At 39.6% G+C, this 16,967-nt stretch overlaps 2 protein-coding genes across 3 annotated transcripts in view; both read left to right on the top strand.

The window, feature by feature from the left end:
• Positions 1 to 8,545, top strand: part of lsg1 (large 60S subunit nuclear export GTPase 1) — a 28,752-nt gene extending 20,207 nt beyond the window's left edge. The window contains exons 11-14 of the mRNA XM_080185669.1: positions 2,306 to 2,429; positions 3,551 to 3,630; positions 5,415 to 5,591; positions 6,663 to 8,545. Coding sequence (XP_080041795.1) covers positions 2,306 to 2,429; positions 3,551 to 3,630; positions 5,415 to 5,591; positions 6,663 to 6,842 — 561 coding nt within the window. The 3' untranslated portion in view covers positions 6,843 to 8,545. The remainder of the gene's footprint in view (positions 1 to 2,305; positions 2,430 to 3,550; positions 3,631 to 5,414; positions 5,592 to 6,662) is intronic.
• A 1,772-nt stretch (positions 8,546 to 10,317) lies between these two features.
• tmem44 (transmembrane protein 44) overlaps positions 10,318 to 16,967 on the top strand; it is a 37,893-nt gene continuing 31,243 nt past the window's right edge. For both annotated transcript variants that reach the window (XM_080185668.1, XM_080185666.1), the window contains exons 1-2: positions 10,318 to 10,959; positions 16,373 to 16,499. In XM_080185668.1, coding sequence (XP_080041794.1) covers positions 10,775 to 10,959; positions 16,373 to 16,499 — 312 coding nt within the window. In that variant the 5' untranslated portion in view covers positions 10,318 to 10,774. The remainder of the gene's footprint in view (positions 10,960 to 16,372; positions 16,500 to 16,967) is intronic.

Here is a 16,967-nt window from a genome sequence, read left to right as displayed (position 1 = left end):
TTCACAGGAATAATACAAAAATACTTCAATGGGACAACTATTGCTATAATTTGAGTTTCTTCAGATTTTTCTAGTGCTCAATGCAAAGGCCAATTCCTACAGACAATTTCTTCTTCTAAAGTGAAGTATGACAGAGTGTATAACGAAAAAGCATGCCTTACACAATAGGTTCATTTACTATTTCTGATTTTACACCTAGAGATGTTCATGTAAATTCTAATAATATTGGTCATGTCAGTCTTGTCATCAGACTATCCATCAAAACAATTAATAACAAGTCATTATGCATTTTATGATTGAAGATGTATCTCTTCCTTCAGAAACTGGCACCAACACATTTACTCCGTGGTTATGTTCACCACTCCCCAACAGTCACAATCTTTCGTAGTTGTGAAACTCATTAGTAGCTATCAGCAGTCTGCCCTCACTCTGGTCTCACTCTCCTGGTGTTCTGCAACACCATGTTCCCTCAGCACCACTCACTCAAGTGCTCCTGCAGCTCTTGCAACACCTTATCATCCACAATACTGCAAGATCACCCAGCCACTAACTAGATGATATCAGGAGTTTTCAGATTGGATGAAATAGTGTACCTTGTCCTGCATCTTGGTTAGCTGGCATTTTTAATTAACTTGCACCTTCTACTTCCGCTATATGCTAATGTTAGAAATTTTACTGTGGTAAATGAGTTTCTTATTGTCATAAAACCTTTTCAAATAAAGTCTTTGCAGAATCACTAGCAAGTCCAAAGAACTCTGTTCAGACAATGGATGTCAAAGATCACTTGATGGTCACTGTAATTGTCTGTGTCCGGCTATCCTGATTGGTATATGTTGATGATTTAAAAATCCAGTGACTCAAATTAAGTTGTTTCTAACGCCAGGATAGACTTAGCCTTCTCTTACCTGCTGTATAATAATGCAATAAAAGTTCATTTATTTCTATCTCTGTATATTTATTTTCATGCAATTGACAACATCACTCAAGAAATGGAAGTAAGAGTTCTGTTTATGTAGCTGTGAGCCATTGATGGCAAGAAATCTAGTTTGGACAAGTTTACATCTTACAGGCTAGTTGTGAAATGTCATGAGGGAAAATTAATATGGAAAATTAATATTGCTCGAGTACTTTAATGCTTTCATTGTTTACTTTTGGTTTAATGGGAATTCTCACCCCCTGTCCTGCAACAAAACTTGGTGATAACATCTCCAGACCCTCCAAATGATGTTACTGCTGTTGTCGCTCATTACGTTTTGTGAGGGAACAAGGTAATTTCCTGATAATGCTTTAAAAAGTATGGAACTATACTTGAGCAGCATAGGAAACCTCTCAAATAATAAACCCTTGTCAAAATGATGTTACCTTTTACCTATCCTATTCAAATGAATAAAATGTCAGTATTGCCAGTCTTCAGAAACTAAGTGATCATTATACTCAGCTGTCACATAGTTCGTTTTGAAGTGCAAGTATGAGTTATCTACTACAATTAAAATTTATTAAACTTTTGCCTATTACACTGAAACACTTCTGTTTCTGATGTAATTACACAAATAGAAATTATTGGATTGACGTAGCAGAACATCAACATTACCATAGGGAAAATACAGCTCAATAATTTGGGTGTTGACCCTTTAGCACCATTCTGATAAAGAAGCAATACTGAACCCATTTTATTTTTCAAAAGCCTGCCAACTTTCTTTTTGGCTGCAAGTCAGAGTGGACCTGACTAAGCATTATACATTAATGACTTTGTAGTTTGACGCTTAGAGCTGTTGATTTAAGCAGCCAGAACTGAAAATAAATCCTTCACAGAAAGGTTTGGCTTTAATTTGGTTAATAGCAGTGAGCACAAACTTTTAAAAATATTTTTACTTTATCTGCAGCCTTTATTGTGCAGACAGTATATCAGGGCTTTCCAAACTGGGAGTCACGAGATGAGATTTTGGGTTTGTGAGCTCTGAGGCAGCAATGACTACTATGGAGTATGGGAAATGTGGAAACAGCTGTGAGGTCCCTTTAAATCACCTCTGTTTCTAGTGGTGGATGTGGCCCGATGGATAGATCTTTTGAGGCCTGATCGCTGCTGTGAAAGAAAAACCTTTGAAAAAATGGGTGTTTGTAAACCCTAAAGTGTAAATCATTCCCACTGCACTGAATTCTCTCTCCCCGCCCACCCCCATTACCTATATATTTGTTTTTAAATTGGTTAAAATAATTGCCAAAGTGCCTTGCTACATTTTGTGGGTTGTAGCTATTCCCATCAATTTTTAAATCATGTGTACATTGAGTTCCTTAATCGGGCTACGTCTGCCAGCATATTCCAAGACATGTTTTGGAAAACACATATGGAATTAACATCATCCGACCCAGAGAGGATGAAGATCCAGACAGGCAACCTACTTCTGAGGAATTATTAAATGCCTATGGATGTAAGTATGCAATAAATTTTCAATTTTTATTCACGTTGCATTTATATTGTGGAAAATGATCACTTTAACTCATTGTCTGGCTTTATAAGACTATTAGTAGTCTTGATTTTAATTTAGCAGAAAGCCATATCTTCTAGAATTTTGAAATATTTATTTATATTTGTTGCACCCTTTTGAACATCCCCTTTGTTCATTTTCTTTCACTGAAAGGTTTGGGACAGGGTGCTGCCTCATCTGCAATAGACTATTAGGGAAAATGCAAGAGTGGGGCTACTTATCAGTATTTGATGCCATTCCATTTCCCTTTGTGGGAAATATTTTTCTCATTCCCCATGCTTCCCACTTTCAAATCAGGAACTGATTGTAAAGGTCAGTGCATGCTATGTACAACATGTGCTATGTATGTATGTGAGTAGACTGAGAGGTCATGAGTTAAAATTTAAGTGATGAGTCATAGACTAGAATCACATTTGTGGGCACAATTGAAATTTCTCATATTGGCCTCATTCCCAAAATCTCTGCTCCTAAAACAGTATATTCTTGACTTCTGCCCGTTCTTTCCTCTTATGATTTGGCTCTGTGCTGCTGAGGGACTCATTTCTAGTTCTAACAAAAAACCTGTACCCAAATTATTAACGTGACTCTTATTTCTAATACTAATGAACTTGTCCTTTGTACTAATCATTTTTTTTTTGTTTATACGTAAAGACTGTACCTTGTTTTGCTGTAGAATGTGAGTAAGCTCAAGTTACCACTTCATTTTCTTAATAACGACCTCGTACCTCCCAATGTCTCATTTGAGGGAAAAGAGAATGTATTACTGTTGAGGTTGTCATATAATAAACTCAGACCTGCCTCTTGAACCATAGATTTACATACTGAGTTCCTGGGTGCCGTTCGTCTTCTCTATTCTACCTGAAGGGAGAAGAGAATTTAATCAAGTCTCTTGGCTAAAAATATTGTCAACACTTAAATGCCATATTCTCGAAACATTTTTATTTTAGTTGGACATCTTAATTAGGCTGGAGTGTAATGTTATTAAGAGCATAATACTCCTAATACAGGAAAAGTCCAATAAAGAATTCAGTCATTCCATTAAACAACATATTACTATCTTACAGACATGAGAGGTTTCATGACTGCCCATGGACAACCAGATCAACCTAGAGCAGCTCGTTATATCTTGAAAGATTATGTGACAGTAAGTAAACTGACTGTATAGTGTTAATGTTTACAGTCATGAATGAATACATGCAAATGGATCTACTTTTGCTGTCATATTGTAAAAAAAAAAGTGCTGAGATGATCATGCCTAGTTTACTGGGTATTTTCTTGCACACTAAGTTGCAAAACTAGTTGAACTGTTAAGTGGACTGATGAACAGGGTTATTAGATTTAGAGGAAATATATTTCTCCAGGAATCAGTATTAAGACTAATTTTTCATAAAGATAACAACCTGGACTTGGTTATTACAGAATTTAATGTTAGCAGGTGACACAAAGCTTGGAAATGTAGTAAACAGTGAGGAGGATGGTAACAGACTTCAGGCGATGCAATACTGAAGGAATGGGTTGATGGAATTTAATGCACAGACGTGTGAAATTGTGCATTTTTGAAGGAAAAATGAGGGGTGCAATATAAATTAAATGTACTGTTTTAAAGGGTATGTAGACGCAGCAACACCTGGGAGTTTATGTAGACTGATCTTTGAAGTCAGAAGGACATTGTAATAAGGTTGAAAGAGGTGTTCAAAATTGAGTGATTTTGATGAAGTAAATAAAAAGAATCTACTTCCAATGGCAGGAGGACAGATTTAAGGTAATTTAAAAAAGTCGGGGGTAAGATGAGGTGGGGGGGGGGAAATTGTGATGTGAAGTAACTTGATCTGGAAATCACTGCCTGAAAAGATGGTGGAAATGTATTCAGTCATTACTGGACTTACATTTGGAAAAGAACAATTTGAAAGTAATTTTAACTTGCTTCTAATTGAAGTGAAGTATAATTCATAGAATCCCTACAGTGCAGGAGGAGGCCATTCTGCCCATCAAGTCCGCACCAATCGCAATCCCACCCAGCCTGTAGCCCCACGTGTTAATCCTGCAAGTCCCCCGACACTAAGTGACAATTTAGCTTGGCCATTCAACCTAACCTCCTTGTCTTTAGACTGTGGGAGGAAATCAGAGCACCTGGAGGAAACCCATGCAGACACAAGGAGAATGTGCAAACTCCACACAGACAAGTACCCGAGGCTGGAATTGGTTCCAGTTGGTCCCTGGCCCTGAGGCAGCAGTGCTAACCACTGTGCCACTGTTATTCCCCAATTTTCCAGAGAGTTTTAAAAATGTATTTACGGGATGTGGACTTTGCTGGCTAGGCCAGCACTTACTTCCCATCCTGAATTGCCTTTGAGAAGATGTGCTGGTGAGCTGCCTTTTTGAACTGTTGCAGTCCTGAGGTGTAGGTATACCCACAGTGCTATTAGGGAGGGAGTTGCAGAATTTTGACCCAGTAACAGTGAAGGAACGGTGATATATTTCAAAGTCAGGACGGTGAGTGACTTGGAGGGGAACTTCCAAGTTGTGATGTTCCCATGTGTCTGCTGCCATTGTCCTTCAGGATGGTAGCGGTCATGAGTTAGGTTAAAACCTACTGAGCATTAAGTTGCACATAATTATATTTTGTAATCCCATTCTTGTCTGTTTGCAATGATGGAAAATTTTTCCAAAGCTTAAATTTCTACAGAAGTGTTCAGTTCTCATCGTGGTTTAATTCTGAAATGAAGGCTACACAAGAAGTATGATAGTTGGCAAATGGTCATCCAAAAAGAGAATGGTTTTCCTTGCCACATCTCAAATCTCCAAATGTGCTTCATGTGAAATTATTTGCTTTTGATATGTCACCAAATACAGCAGTCGTTTTGCATCTGGCAGTAAAGTCTAACCAAATATGAAGAAATTTTCTACTTTTTCTGCTTTAAATTCCAGGGCAAGCTGTTGTACTGCCACTCTCCACCAGGCATTGATCCTGCTCTTTTCCAATACCAGCATTCTAAAGTAGAAGAATGTGCTGTTTTAGGTGATGAAAATGGTACACAGCTCAAAGGGAAACAACCTAAAGTGAAACAAATTGAAAATTATGTGGACAAAAACTTCTTTCATCAGGTAAGAAAATACAGCAAATATGATGCATACCATGAATGTGGAATGGATTTCAATTGCCAAGAGCCTGATGTGAGTAAAAACAAAAATGCAAGAAATGATTCTGAGCTTGTTGATCAAATGATTTGCATGTTCCTTACATTTTGACAAAGCACTGTTTATATTGGGCTCCAGTGTTGAACCCAATGATGAACCAAGGAATCCTCAAAAATTCCCAAAAATGAGTTTGCATGGTAATTGCTCAGAACTGCCAACTTCCCCAGGATAGTGACCTTGCGCTGGGAACCATCCAAAAATGTAATTTAAAATCACTAATTTCAGATGGTTCCACCAGAACTATACCAATACTTGGCCTGTCTCGAGAGACAATGGGTACGTGCCAGTGGGTCACTGGAGTAACCTCTCCGTGGAGCATGATTGGGCAGAATATATAAATGGGCATTCTAGGATGCCCTTCAGAACCCCTTCCCGGTCTTAATGGGGTCCAAAGAAGTGCAAAGCATGACATTTGGCACCAGTTTGGCTGAAGGAGCTGCTGGAATATGCTCCATCAGAGGGCACATGCGCACACCATGGGTAATCCATCTTGCACATCTTTGGGGTGTGAACACCTGGCAAAACACACGAAGATATGGGGGAGAACATGCAAAATGCACACAAACACCCAAGACTAGAATGCAGTCCAGGTCCCTGGAGCTGTGAGGCAATGTTGTTAACCACTAAACCACCATACTGTGTCTTATACCAATAATTACCCAGAAAAAGTTAGAATTTAAAACCTTTTCTGACTAAGTACCCAGATTGCCACCTACAGAACTGATATGTTTCATGTAGTTCTGACTTTAAAAAATATCTCCTTGCAAGTTTTACTGTAACCAGATTAAGATGGTTTCAAGATTGAGGTGCTTGGTTCCCCATTTGCAGGATCCTTTCATCAATGAAATCCTCAAACTTGGACTTTATTCTTCATCTTTGTGTGACAGCGCTTTAGTCGTGTAAATTGAACCAGTTTTGGTTACATTCTCAAAATTCTTGAAATTGACTAATAAGATATATATTGTGTGCTTGTAAAAGGAGAACATACGTGCTTTGACAAAAGGAGTTCAAACAGCAATGGGATTAAAGTTTGGCATTAACCCAACACCGATGACTGGAACAAGTGTGGAAAATGTAACAGCAAAACCATGGAAAAGGCATGGCAACAGGAACAAGAAGGAAAAATTACGGAGACTTTGTAAACACCTGGATGGGTGAACTTCACTTGCTATCATTTGGGTACTTACCCTAATTAGCTGAACATAACATGGACGTTAGATAATTGGAGAATATGCAGCATGTCATGAGGAAAAGTAATGTGTTATACAATACATGCTGAATAAAAGAGACAACCTTATGAAATTCATCTTGAAGTAATTCATTGTGATTCACTTGGAATTTCCAATCTATCTTCTATGCAGAATTTGTTACAATATTGTTTTTTAAATCTTTTCCAAAGGTGTGAATATATGATCCTGCTGTTGAATACAGCAGTAAAGAATACAAAATAAATGTGCATGTATCACTTGGCTTCTGTTATTTTGACCTGTGTTTGATATATGAAATATCTTCTTAAAAATGGTTACGTACACTTGCAGTGTAAAAAGCGCTGAAGAAGACCTAATCTCCATATTTTGCAATTAGTAATGGAATGGAGTTTCACTACTTCTTAAACTGGCTGTGCTGGATGAGTAAGATATTTTGGAGTTCATGCTATTGAATGTCAGATTTGGTTGATATTTACTTGCTCTTGTAGCCACTGTATTTATGTGGCTGGTCCAGAAAACAAGGATGAGAATTTCAAAATTGAGGCATTATCAAATGGGGAGCCAGTAAAGGTTAGTGAGGGTAAGGATCATGGGTAAAGCTTGGAGCAAGTTAAGATATGGGCAGTAGAGTTTACCAAGAATTACATAAGACATGCAGTACAGACACAGACAAGTTAGGCCCAACTTGCCCATATGGAGTTTATGCTGTACTCGAACTTCCTGACACCTCGTAAATTCACAATTGGATTTCTTAGCGACTATATTGTATGGTCTCTGATTATGCTCTTCACCTCGAGAGGCAACACAATATCCACATAACCTTAAAAAACTCTATTTGGTTCTTAGATGAACATGGGAAGCAGGCCAGAACAGTATTAGAATCATCAAGCCTAGCAGTAATAAAAACGTGGGTAACGGTTTCAGTGGCTGATGAGCTAAGGCTGGGTTTAGTTGAGTTTCGCTGCTGTGGTGGAAGTAGGAAATTGTGATGATGCAGATTTGTGAAACCCCACAAACGATATAGTTGTTAAATAATTATTATTAACTGAAACTTGCTAATTGTGTATGCTGAAAAAGGCACAGGAGCATCACCGTCTTTGGTTTGAATGCACTATATGACTCTTGGTTGGAAAAGTAGCTATGTGAAGCTGAACTGTAGTTATTTTGCTTCTTGTGTGTTTAGTATTTATGCCTTGTATAGTCTTTAGTCTAGATATTTACAATATATTTCTGAATTTGGAAAATCTAGCACCATTCTTTCACTGTCACTGGATCAAAAATCCTGGACCTCTCTCCTGAACCACATGGATAGCAGTGGCTCAAAAAGGCAGCTTACCACTCCCTCCTCAAGGACAATTAGGGATGGGTAGTAATGCTGGCCTAGCCAGTGATGCTCACATCCCATGAATGAATAGAAATATTGGTGGTATATTGTTAGTTCACTTGCAGTCGCTGAAGTGCAATATGATTCCTGACTTATTTGTAATACAAAAATACAAGCATTGCATCATTTAGCCATGATTGATTTCTACGATGTTTATTTTACAGTGTTCATATTTAATTGGTTAGAATGCTGCATTCAACTTAGGTTTGTGGTTTCCTATTAAATAAACAGAAAATTACAGTGAAAGAAGCTTTGACAAATCAATATCAGACTAGTGGAGTCTTATATCTTTTCCTTCAGTTGGAACTGAGCAAATTTCATTTCTCCAGCATTTGGATTGTGAATTCAATTTTTAAATTCAAAATTCTCAAGATTACTTTCCTGGATCATTTAGTTCCTAAAATCTTCACATTATTGATTAAAAGATAAAAAATCATGAAAGGTTCCAGATTTTATTCCTATTCTTGTTTGTTAGCTTAATTATATTAGTGGTGCATTTTTTGTGTTCTAGACTGCAGGATAGTAGTCCTAGTAATTAATTTCTACTCTGGGAAAGTGTGACCGGTATTTCAAAAAATATGATACTTCCTGAGCTGTGAGCATGGAGTGAATAAGTGCTCATGGGAAATTTTGCTGGGTTATGGGGAAAGGACATGAGTCAGATTTATTGGATAACACTCAGGGGCATGATGGACTGAATGATTTCCTGTATTGCATAGAATCCCTACACTGCAGAGGGAGGCCAATTGGTCCACCAAGTCGGCACCACCACAATTCCACCCGGGCTCTATTTCTGTAACCCCTCATATTTACCAATTTGCTAATTCCCCCAACACTACCATAACCAACCCACACCTCTTTGGATTCTGGGAGGAAATTGGAGCACCCAGAGGAAATCCATGCAGACTTGAGAATGTGCAAACTCCACACAGACAGTGACCTGAGGCAGGAGTTGAACCTGGGTCCCTGGCACTGAGGCAGCATACTGTCCTATCATGCTGTGATTATATGATGGCAGATGAAATTTAATTCAAAAAGGGTTTTTTTGGTTGGAAGATTGAAAAGAGAGAATACAATTATTGTAATGGGAGGGGGGCAGAAACAGCAATATTTGGAAGTTTCCATTCTCAAGTCTTTGAAGATAACAGAACGAGTTGAGAAGGCTGGTAAAAGACCTGGAATCCGTGGCTTTATAAATACTGTGAAGTATGAAAGAAAAGAAGTTATGCTAAATAGAAATAAAATATGAATTAGTCCCCAGCTGGGCTACTGTGGCAATTTTTGGGCATAGTACAGATGTCAAGGATTCAGAGAGAGGGCAGATATATCCTAGACTGATATCAGGAATGAAAGTCTTCAGTTATTGGAAATGACCAGAGAAACTGGCGCTGTTTTCCTTGGAGTAGAGAAGGTTGAGACGAGATTTGGTACAAGTTTTCAAAACTTTGAAGGCTTTTGGTGGAGTAAATAAGGAGGATCTATGCCAGGAACTGAAAGATCAGCAATCAGTTTTACGATATTTGGCAAAAGAACGAGGGGTGATTGCGAGAAAAAAATATACAATGCATCGTTGTTAAAGTCAAGAATGTGGTGCCTGATTAATGCACTCCAAAAGGCAATTCGATAAACCTTTGAGAAGAACAAAAAAAAATTGGGAGCAGCCCTGACTAAGAGTCACCCTGGCTCTTTTCTCTGCCCACAGCTGTCAGACTGTTGAGATTTTCCAGCATTTTCTATTTTTGTTTCAGATTCCAGTATCTGCAGTTATTTGCTTTTACTATATTGGAAGTAATTGTTACTACTTTGAGAAAAACTGGCACAGAACCATGTGGGCCGAATGGTCTCCCATACTCGATTATACTGTTTCTTACCCCCTTCGAAGTGTGGTTGCAATAACAGGAGTCAGTCTCTTGGGTGAAGCGCAGGAAGATTCCTTGCTGATTACCTTCCAGAAACAAAGTGGGGGTGGAAGATTACAAGTTGAAAATTTGGAAGGATGTTTGAACTGGGAGGTGCCTTTAAGAGCTTTGATTAAGCGCCTGGTTTCTTCCCGGAACTTGCCCGTTTTCAGTGGAGAAGTTTGTTCAGAGTGGAAGGGACTGTTGAGTGGAGGGGGTGTTTTGTACGGGCAGCATTAGGATGGTTGCTTTGTGATTTGGGCAGTGATAGAGGTGGGAGGGGGGTTTTGCAGCGAGGAAATGCTGTGCCCAGTGCTCGGTACTCACTCTGCGCCTCCACAAGTTGCCTTGAGGAAAGCTCCGAGTCACCAGGAAGAGGCGGCGGTAACTCCCCAGCGAGCGAGCCGTGGCAATTAAACCAGCTCAGCGTCAACCTGGGGGGCCACTCTGTACCCAGTTAGGCCATTTGAACAATCCACATTGGCCTGTGCTCAGAGGTTGGGTTTTATTCTGAAGGCGGATTGAGGAAGGTGTGGTGAATGAGAGCTGCTCACGTTGAGGGCAATGACTTTCTGAGCGAAGGAATTTCCTGGAGTGGGGATGGGATCAGCCGCCGACAGCGAGCAGCAGACAGCAGGAACAACTCAGGGCAGTGGGACGCCGACGGCATCATCTCCCCTATGGAACTGGAATTACTGGATCAACTGCTTCATACAGGAGAAAGTTTGCATTTCCTTCGCAGTCTGGCTTTTATCACTGCTATTCTGGGTCATCACTCACATTGTGTAAGTGTATCTAACATTTCACTTCTGAATTAGTAACCAAGTAAACAGGAAGGGAGAATTTTCTAAAGCCTTTTGCCATTCTCATTTACCTCCATCTCCAGAGTGAGGAAGGAGAGGAATATCATAGCTCCAAGAGTGCTCCATACTGGATAAGAAATGGAGTTACTGTGTGGCTCAGTACAATAGGCTGGTGTAGTCAAGAGTTAATAAATATATGCATAATCCAGCAGCCAGATCAGAGAGCACGCATTTCAGAGCTTACGAAATGAATTGAGCCTGGGAAAGATAGGGGCACTGGCAGGAGGGGCTTCATTGTGGCACAGTGGTTAGCACTGCTACCTCACAGCGCCAGGGACCTGGGTTCGATTCCCAGCTTGGGTCACTTACTGTGCAGAGTCTGCACGTTCTCCCGTGTCTGCGTGGGTTTCCTCTGGGTACTCCGGTTTCCTCCTGCAGTCTGAATACGCGTGGGTTAGGTGCATTGGCCATGTTAAATTCTCCCTCTGTGTACCCAAACAGGTGCCAGAGTGTAGCGACTAGGGGATTTTCACAGTAACCTCATTGTGGTGTTAATGTAAACCGACTTGTGACACTAATAAATAAATTTTAAAAATTTAAACTTAAGCATCTATTTTTGTTTCTACTTACAATTGTAACAAGAAAAGTCAACAATTAGTTACAGGCCAAACATTTTGATATTAAAAACAAATAATGCTGAAAGTACTTGGCAAGTCTGTCAAGCTAAGATGGGATCATGTATCAGTTTTTTTAATTCATTCATGGAATGTGGGCATCACGGGCTAGGCCATCTTTTCCTAATTGCCCTTAAGAAGGTTGTGGTGAGCCACCTTCTTGAACTGCTGCAGTCCATGTGGTGTAGGTACATATAGGTTAGGACGTAGGTGTAGGTTAGGAAGGGAGATCCAGGATTTTGACCCAGCGACACTGAAAGAAAGGCAATATATTTCCAAATCCAGATGGTGAGTGGCGTGGAGGGGAACTTCACCAGGTGGTGATAACTTCAGTGTCTGTTGCCTTTGCCCTTCTAGATGGTAGTGTTCGTGGATTTGGACTGTGCTGCTTAAGGAACATTGTTGAGTCCCTGCAGCACATCTTGTAGATGATATACACTGTTCATTGATGGTGGAGGAGTGACTGTTTGTGGATGGGTACAAATCAAGTGGGGTCCTTTGTCCCAGATAGTGTCAATCTTCTTGAGTGCTGTTAGAACTGCACACATCCAGAGAAGTGAAGAATATTCCATGACTTGCTCCTCGGACAGACTCTGGGGAGTCAGGAAGTGAATTAATTGCTGCTGAATTCCTAGCCTCTGATTTGCTGTCCTGTGGCTGGTCCATTTCAGTTTCTGGTCAGTTGTTACTGCCCAGATGTTGATAGTGGGGGATTTAGTGATGATAATGTCATTGAATGTAAGGGAAAATTGTTTGTTTTTTTCTTGTTGGAATTGGTCATTGCCTGGCATTTGTATAGCATGATGTTAGTTGCCATTTGTTGGCCCAAACCTGATCTTGCTGCAATTAGACTTGGACTGTTTCAATATCTGAGAAATTGTGAATGGTGCTGAACAATGTACAGTCATCAACAAATATCTCCATTTTTGACCTTATGATGGAAGGAAGGTCATTGATTAAGCAACTGAAGATTCTTGGGCCTACGGTACTCTGACGAGGGAGTCCTGTAGAGATGTCTTGGAACTGAAGTGATTGATCTCCAACCATTACAACCATCATCCATTGTGCCAGTATGACTCCAACTTGTGGAGATCTTTTCCCCCTGATTCCCATTGACTCCAGTTTTGCTAGGGGTCCGAGATGCGACACTCAGTCAAGTGCTGCCGTGATGGCAAGGGCAATGACTTTCACCTCACCTATGGAATTCAGAAGATTTGAGAGGTTTTCTGCTATGTATTTCCAGCACTTTTTTAAAGATTTCAACTAAAGAGTTTTAACTTTTGAAAGCGAATCAAGCCCCATTATAAACTTGAGAAAATCATCTCGACTGGCCCCTGAATTCCTATTGAAAGTACAGACAGAGATTGGCCAAGTAGAAAACTGGGAATTTTCCTGAGTGCCACCTTGAATGAATATTTCCTCGATGTCTCCTATTTTCTGTGGGAGTCCTAAATAATGCCATGTTGTTTTGGATGAATTAGCCTGTCCCTGGGTACATCTTTCAGATAGGTGCTTAACCAATGTCTTGGCTATTTGGGTGTTAAGATATCACATGGAACTATTTGAAAAGCAAGTAGATCTGGTATCCAGATGAATGCTTTTCACTTAAAAAAAAAACAGATTTCTGATTGTATTCATTTGCTGATTGCAAGACATTTTTTTCATTAGAGTATCTACATTTCTCTGTAACACAACAATAATTGTACTTCAAAAATAATCAATAGATCTTGTTAGGCATTCTGTACATATATAACTCCTCTTCTATTTTGACAAATCGGGCTATATTACTAAATTTCACAAACCTGATTGTGGTCTCAACTTTCCTGCTTGCCCCATTATTCTTCAGTCCTTGGAGATCATAATTTCTCTCACTCAGTTTGCGCAATGCCCCAACCTCACTGCTGCTTAGAATTCCAAAGATTAACAACCCTCCAAGAGAAGAAATTCTTCCTTGATCCATCTTAATGGACACCCCCTTATTCTGAAATTGTGCCCCCTAGTTCTAGATTTCCCCCATAAGTGGAAACGTCCTCTCATCATCTGCCTTATCAAGCCCCCTTGGAAACATGTTTCAATAAGATCACCTCTCGTTCTTCTAAACGCCAACAAGTATGGGCCCAAACTGCTCAGCCTTTCCTCACAACACAGGCACTTCATCTCAGGAATCAGTCTAGTAAATCTTCCCTAAACTGGCTCCAATGTAAGTATATGCCTTCTTTATATAAGAGACAAAAACTGTAGACAGTTCTCTAGGTGTTGCCTTGCCAACGCCTTCTATAGTTTTAACAAGACTTCTCTGCTGTCATACACCAGCCCCTTGCAATAATGGCCAACATTCCATTTGTCTTCCTAATTATTTGCATGTTAACTTCTTATGAGTCATGTATGAGTGCACCTAAATCCCTCTGTGCCACAATGTTCTGCAATCTGCACTTTTTTAATGTTTTTAAGTCACTACTTGTGAGTCAGGAAGATTGGGAGTTTTTTTCTCCAGTTCCAACCCAGTAGACAGTATTCCTGCAATCTGTCAGCTTCGCCCAGTCCTGACCATTATTGGACCGCCCCTTCCCCACCCCCTCCAATTGCCAATAATGGCCCCCTTGCAATAATGGCCAACATTCCATTTGTCTTCCTAATTATTTGCATGCTAACTTCTTATGAGTCATGTATGAGTGCACCTAAATCCCTCTGTGCCACAATATTCTGCAATCTGCCTTTCCATTTAAATAACAATCTGCTCTTTTTGAGTCTCGGATAACCTCAATATAACCTCATAATCTGAAGTCTATTTGCCAGTTAAATATGTTTGCAAATTATTGGAAAATATGAGAATACTCTAGTAACAAACCAACATTTTTTTCCTCACTTAAACCACCGGTAAGAGTAACTGTGCTTAAAAATTTGAGAGACATTTAACAACATGTAAACTAAATTAAGAATGATATAGTGCTTGTCCCACAATCTCCCAAAGTGTTGTACAACCAATCATTGCATTGCTTTTGAAGTTCAATCATTGCTGTTATGTAGGCAAACTGCAAATAGTTACTGATTTCTGTTTGCAGCAAACCATTAATCCTGACGTCCAGGTCTGGTGTAAATGGAGTTCAGCATCTGAATTTTGCCACTCAGGTTTATATTGTTAATGTTGTGTCTGTTACAGCTTCTGCTGTTATGTGTGCATATCTTTTCCATGAAGCCAAATATTATGAGGGAATGGAGAAATTCTGGGTTCTGTTACCATCATGCGTGTACTAAATGACAGTTGTGTCCTATGAGCCTTGTGTCCTATGGCAAGAAAATGATTTAGTCAAAAATATTACATTGTCTTTTGCCAGGATATCCTGTAACACACCCATGTTTAAGCTCTGCACAGCTTGATCTGTTTTATGGCTTCACATTTCGTATCATTTGGTAGATGTATGTTGGCAACGATCTATGGTAATTATTCAATCAATTTGCTGTTAATTAATTCTAATTAGCTATAAAGTGAAATGTTAACCAGAGGACTGAACAGAGTGGTTGACTCTCCATTTAATGACTATGGATATATCAGAAAGAATTTTTAGAGAGCATTCTGGTTATAATCTGAGTGACCATGACAGCTACTTAAACTCATCTCCCAAAACCTTTACAGGAATTGCGAAGTTATTTCTCTGTGTGATATATTTTTTTAAAAGGCCTGGTTTAAAGGGTTACAGACTTCTTACTTTTTGTGATTAATCTGCTTGTGATTTTATTTCTGAATCAAAGGCCTGATTCTAGCCCAGAAGTGAACAAAGGCTATAGTCAAGTCAGGAATCCCAAAAGGATAGGTTTCCCAAATGAGCTGTAATATTTAAAAGGAGGCCTGCTCTTTTCTCTAGGGTTTCTACCATTGCCTGACCAGCTATAGCTCTTTTGGACAGGAAACCTGCTTCAAAGAATCAAAAGCAGTGGGGGAGGGCAGGTGGTGTGCATAATGGCAATTGGAGGGGGTGGGGAAGGGGCGGTCCAATAATGGTCAGGACTGGGCGAAGCTGACAGATTGCAGGAAAACTGTCTACTGGGTACTTGGTTGGAACTGGAGAAAAAAACTCCCGATCTTCCTGACTCACAAGTAGTGACTTAAAAACATTAAACTCACACATACACCCATTTTTGTTGAGCTTAGGAAATTTGGTGCAATTAAGCTGTTTGTTTTCATCCTAACATTTAAATAATCAGCCCGCTTCTTGCCAGCAGATTAGTCAGCCACTCCTTGTTCCACTTCAGTTCAGACTGGAGGTGTGCAGGTTTGGATCTGGATCCAGATTTCTTTGTACTTTAACCCTGATATGACCATAATCAACTTGCGGCACAATGGTTAGTGCTGCTGCCTCATAGTGCCAGGGACCCGGGTTCAATTCCTGGCTTGGGTCACTCACTGTCTGTGTGGAATTTGCACATTCTCTCCGTGTCTGCATGGGTTTCTATTGGTGCTCCGGTTTCCTCTCACAGTCCAAAGATGTGCAGGTTAGGTGAGTTGGCCATGCTAAATTCTCCCTCAGTGTATCTGAACAGGCGCAGGAGTGTGGCGACTAGGGGAATTTCACAGTAACTTCATTGCAGTGTTAATACAAACCTACTTGTGACTAATAAATAAGCTTTTAACTTTTGCATTTTGGCAGTCAAAATTCAGCCCTGATTCTCAGAAAGATCAGTGTTGTTGATTCAATATTCCCTTTGTTCACTTTTGTTTTCAGACTCTTTTATTTCCGTTGCAAACGGAGAACTTGGAGAGAAGAATCTTTGCCTTGTAACGTCTACGCTTTTCTGGGGAATATATGCAACATGTTTGGGGCACTTCTAGCAAAGCAACTGAGCATTCAGGTTAGTGGTTATGGTTCAATGAATCTCATTATACTGCAGTTGGTTTCTTATTACCAGGAACCAAGAGTCAGAATTTCTCATTGGCCCTCATGCCAGCTTTTAACTTGCTAGTTTCTCAAAAGGCTTTGTTTCCTTGTTCCCTAATTTCCACAGAATCAGCATCACTATTGTTTAATTTTCCCTTTTTCTGATTTTGTACCAGCCATGATTGATTTTATTTTCATCTTGTTTACTTTTGAAAATCTAATTATTTATGGATCCTCATCAATTCATCCATCATTTCCTCCTCTGGTTCTGTCGACTGTTTGAGTTTTCCTGAGCCATCTTGTTATCTAAAACTTACTCATTTCATCTTTTGAATGTTCCAGCCCTGTTACATTCTGTTACATGTTTTGGATACTGAAGTACAGAAATGATTTGTTCAAATGCCTTATACGTGCATTATTCATCTTAAGTAAATATTGCATA

Source organism: Carcharhinus amblyrhynchos, chromosome 3 (assembly GCF_965287045.1).
Source record: "Carcharhinus amblyrhynchos chromosome 3, sCarAmb.v2.hapA, whole genome shotgun sequence".
Lineage (NCBI taxonomy): Eukaryota > Metazoa > Chordata > Chondrichthyes > Carcharhiniformes > Carcharhinidae > Carcharhinus > Carcharhinus amblyrhynchos.
The sequence above is the reverse complement of the archived record's forward strand: the minus strand, read 5'-3'. Positions and strand labels throughout refer to the sequence as shown.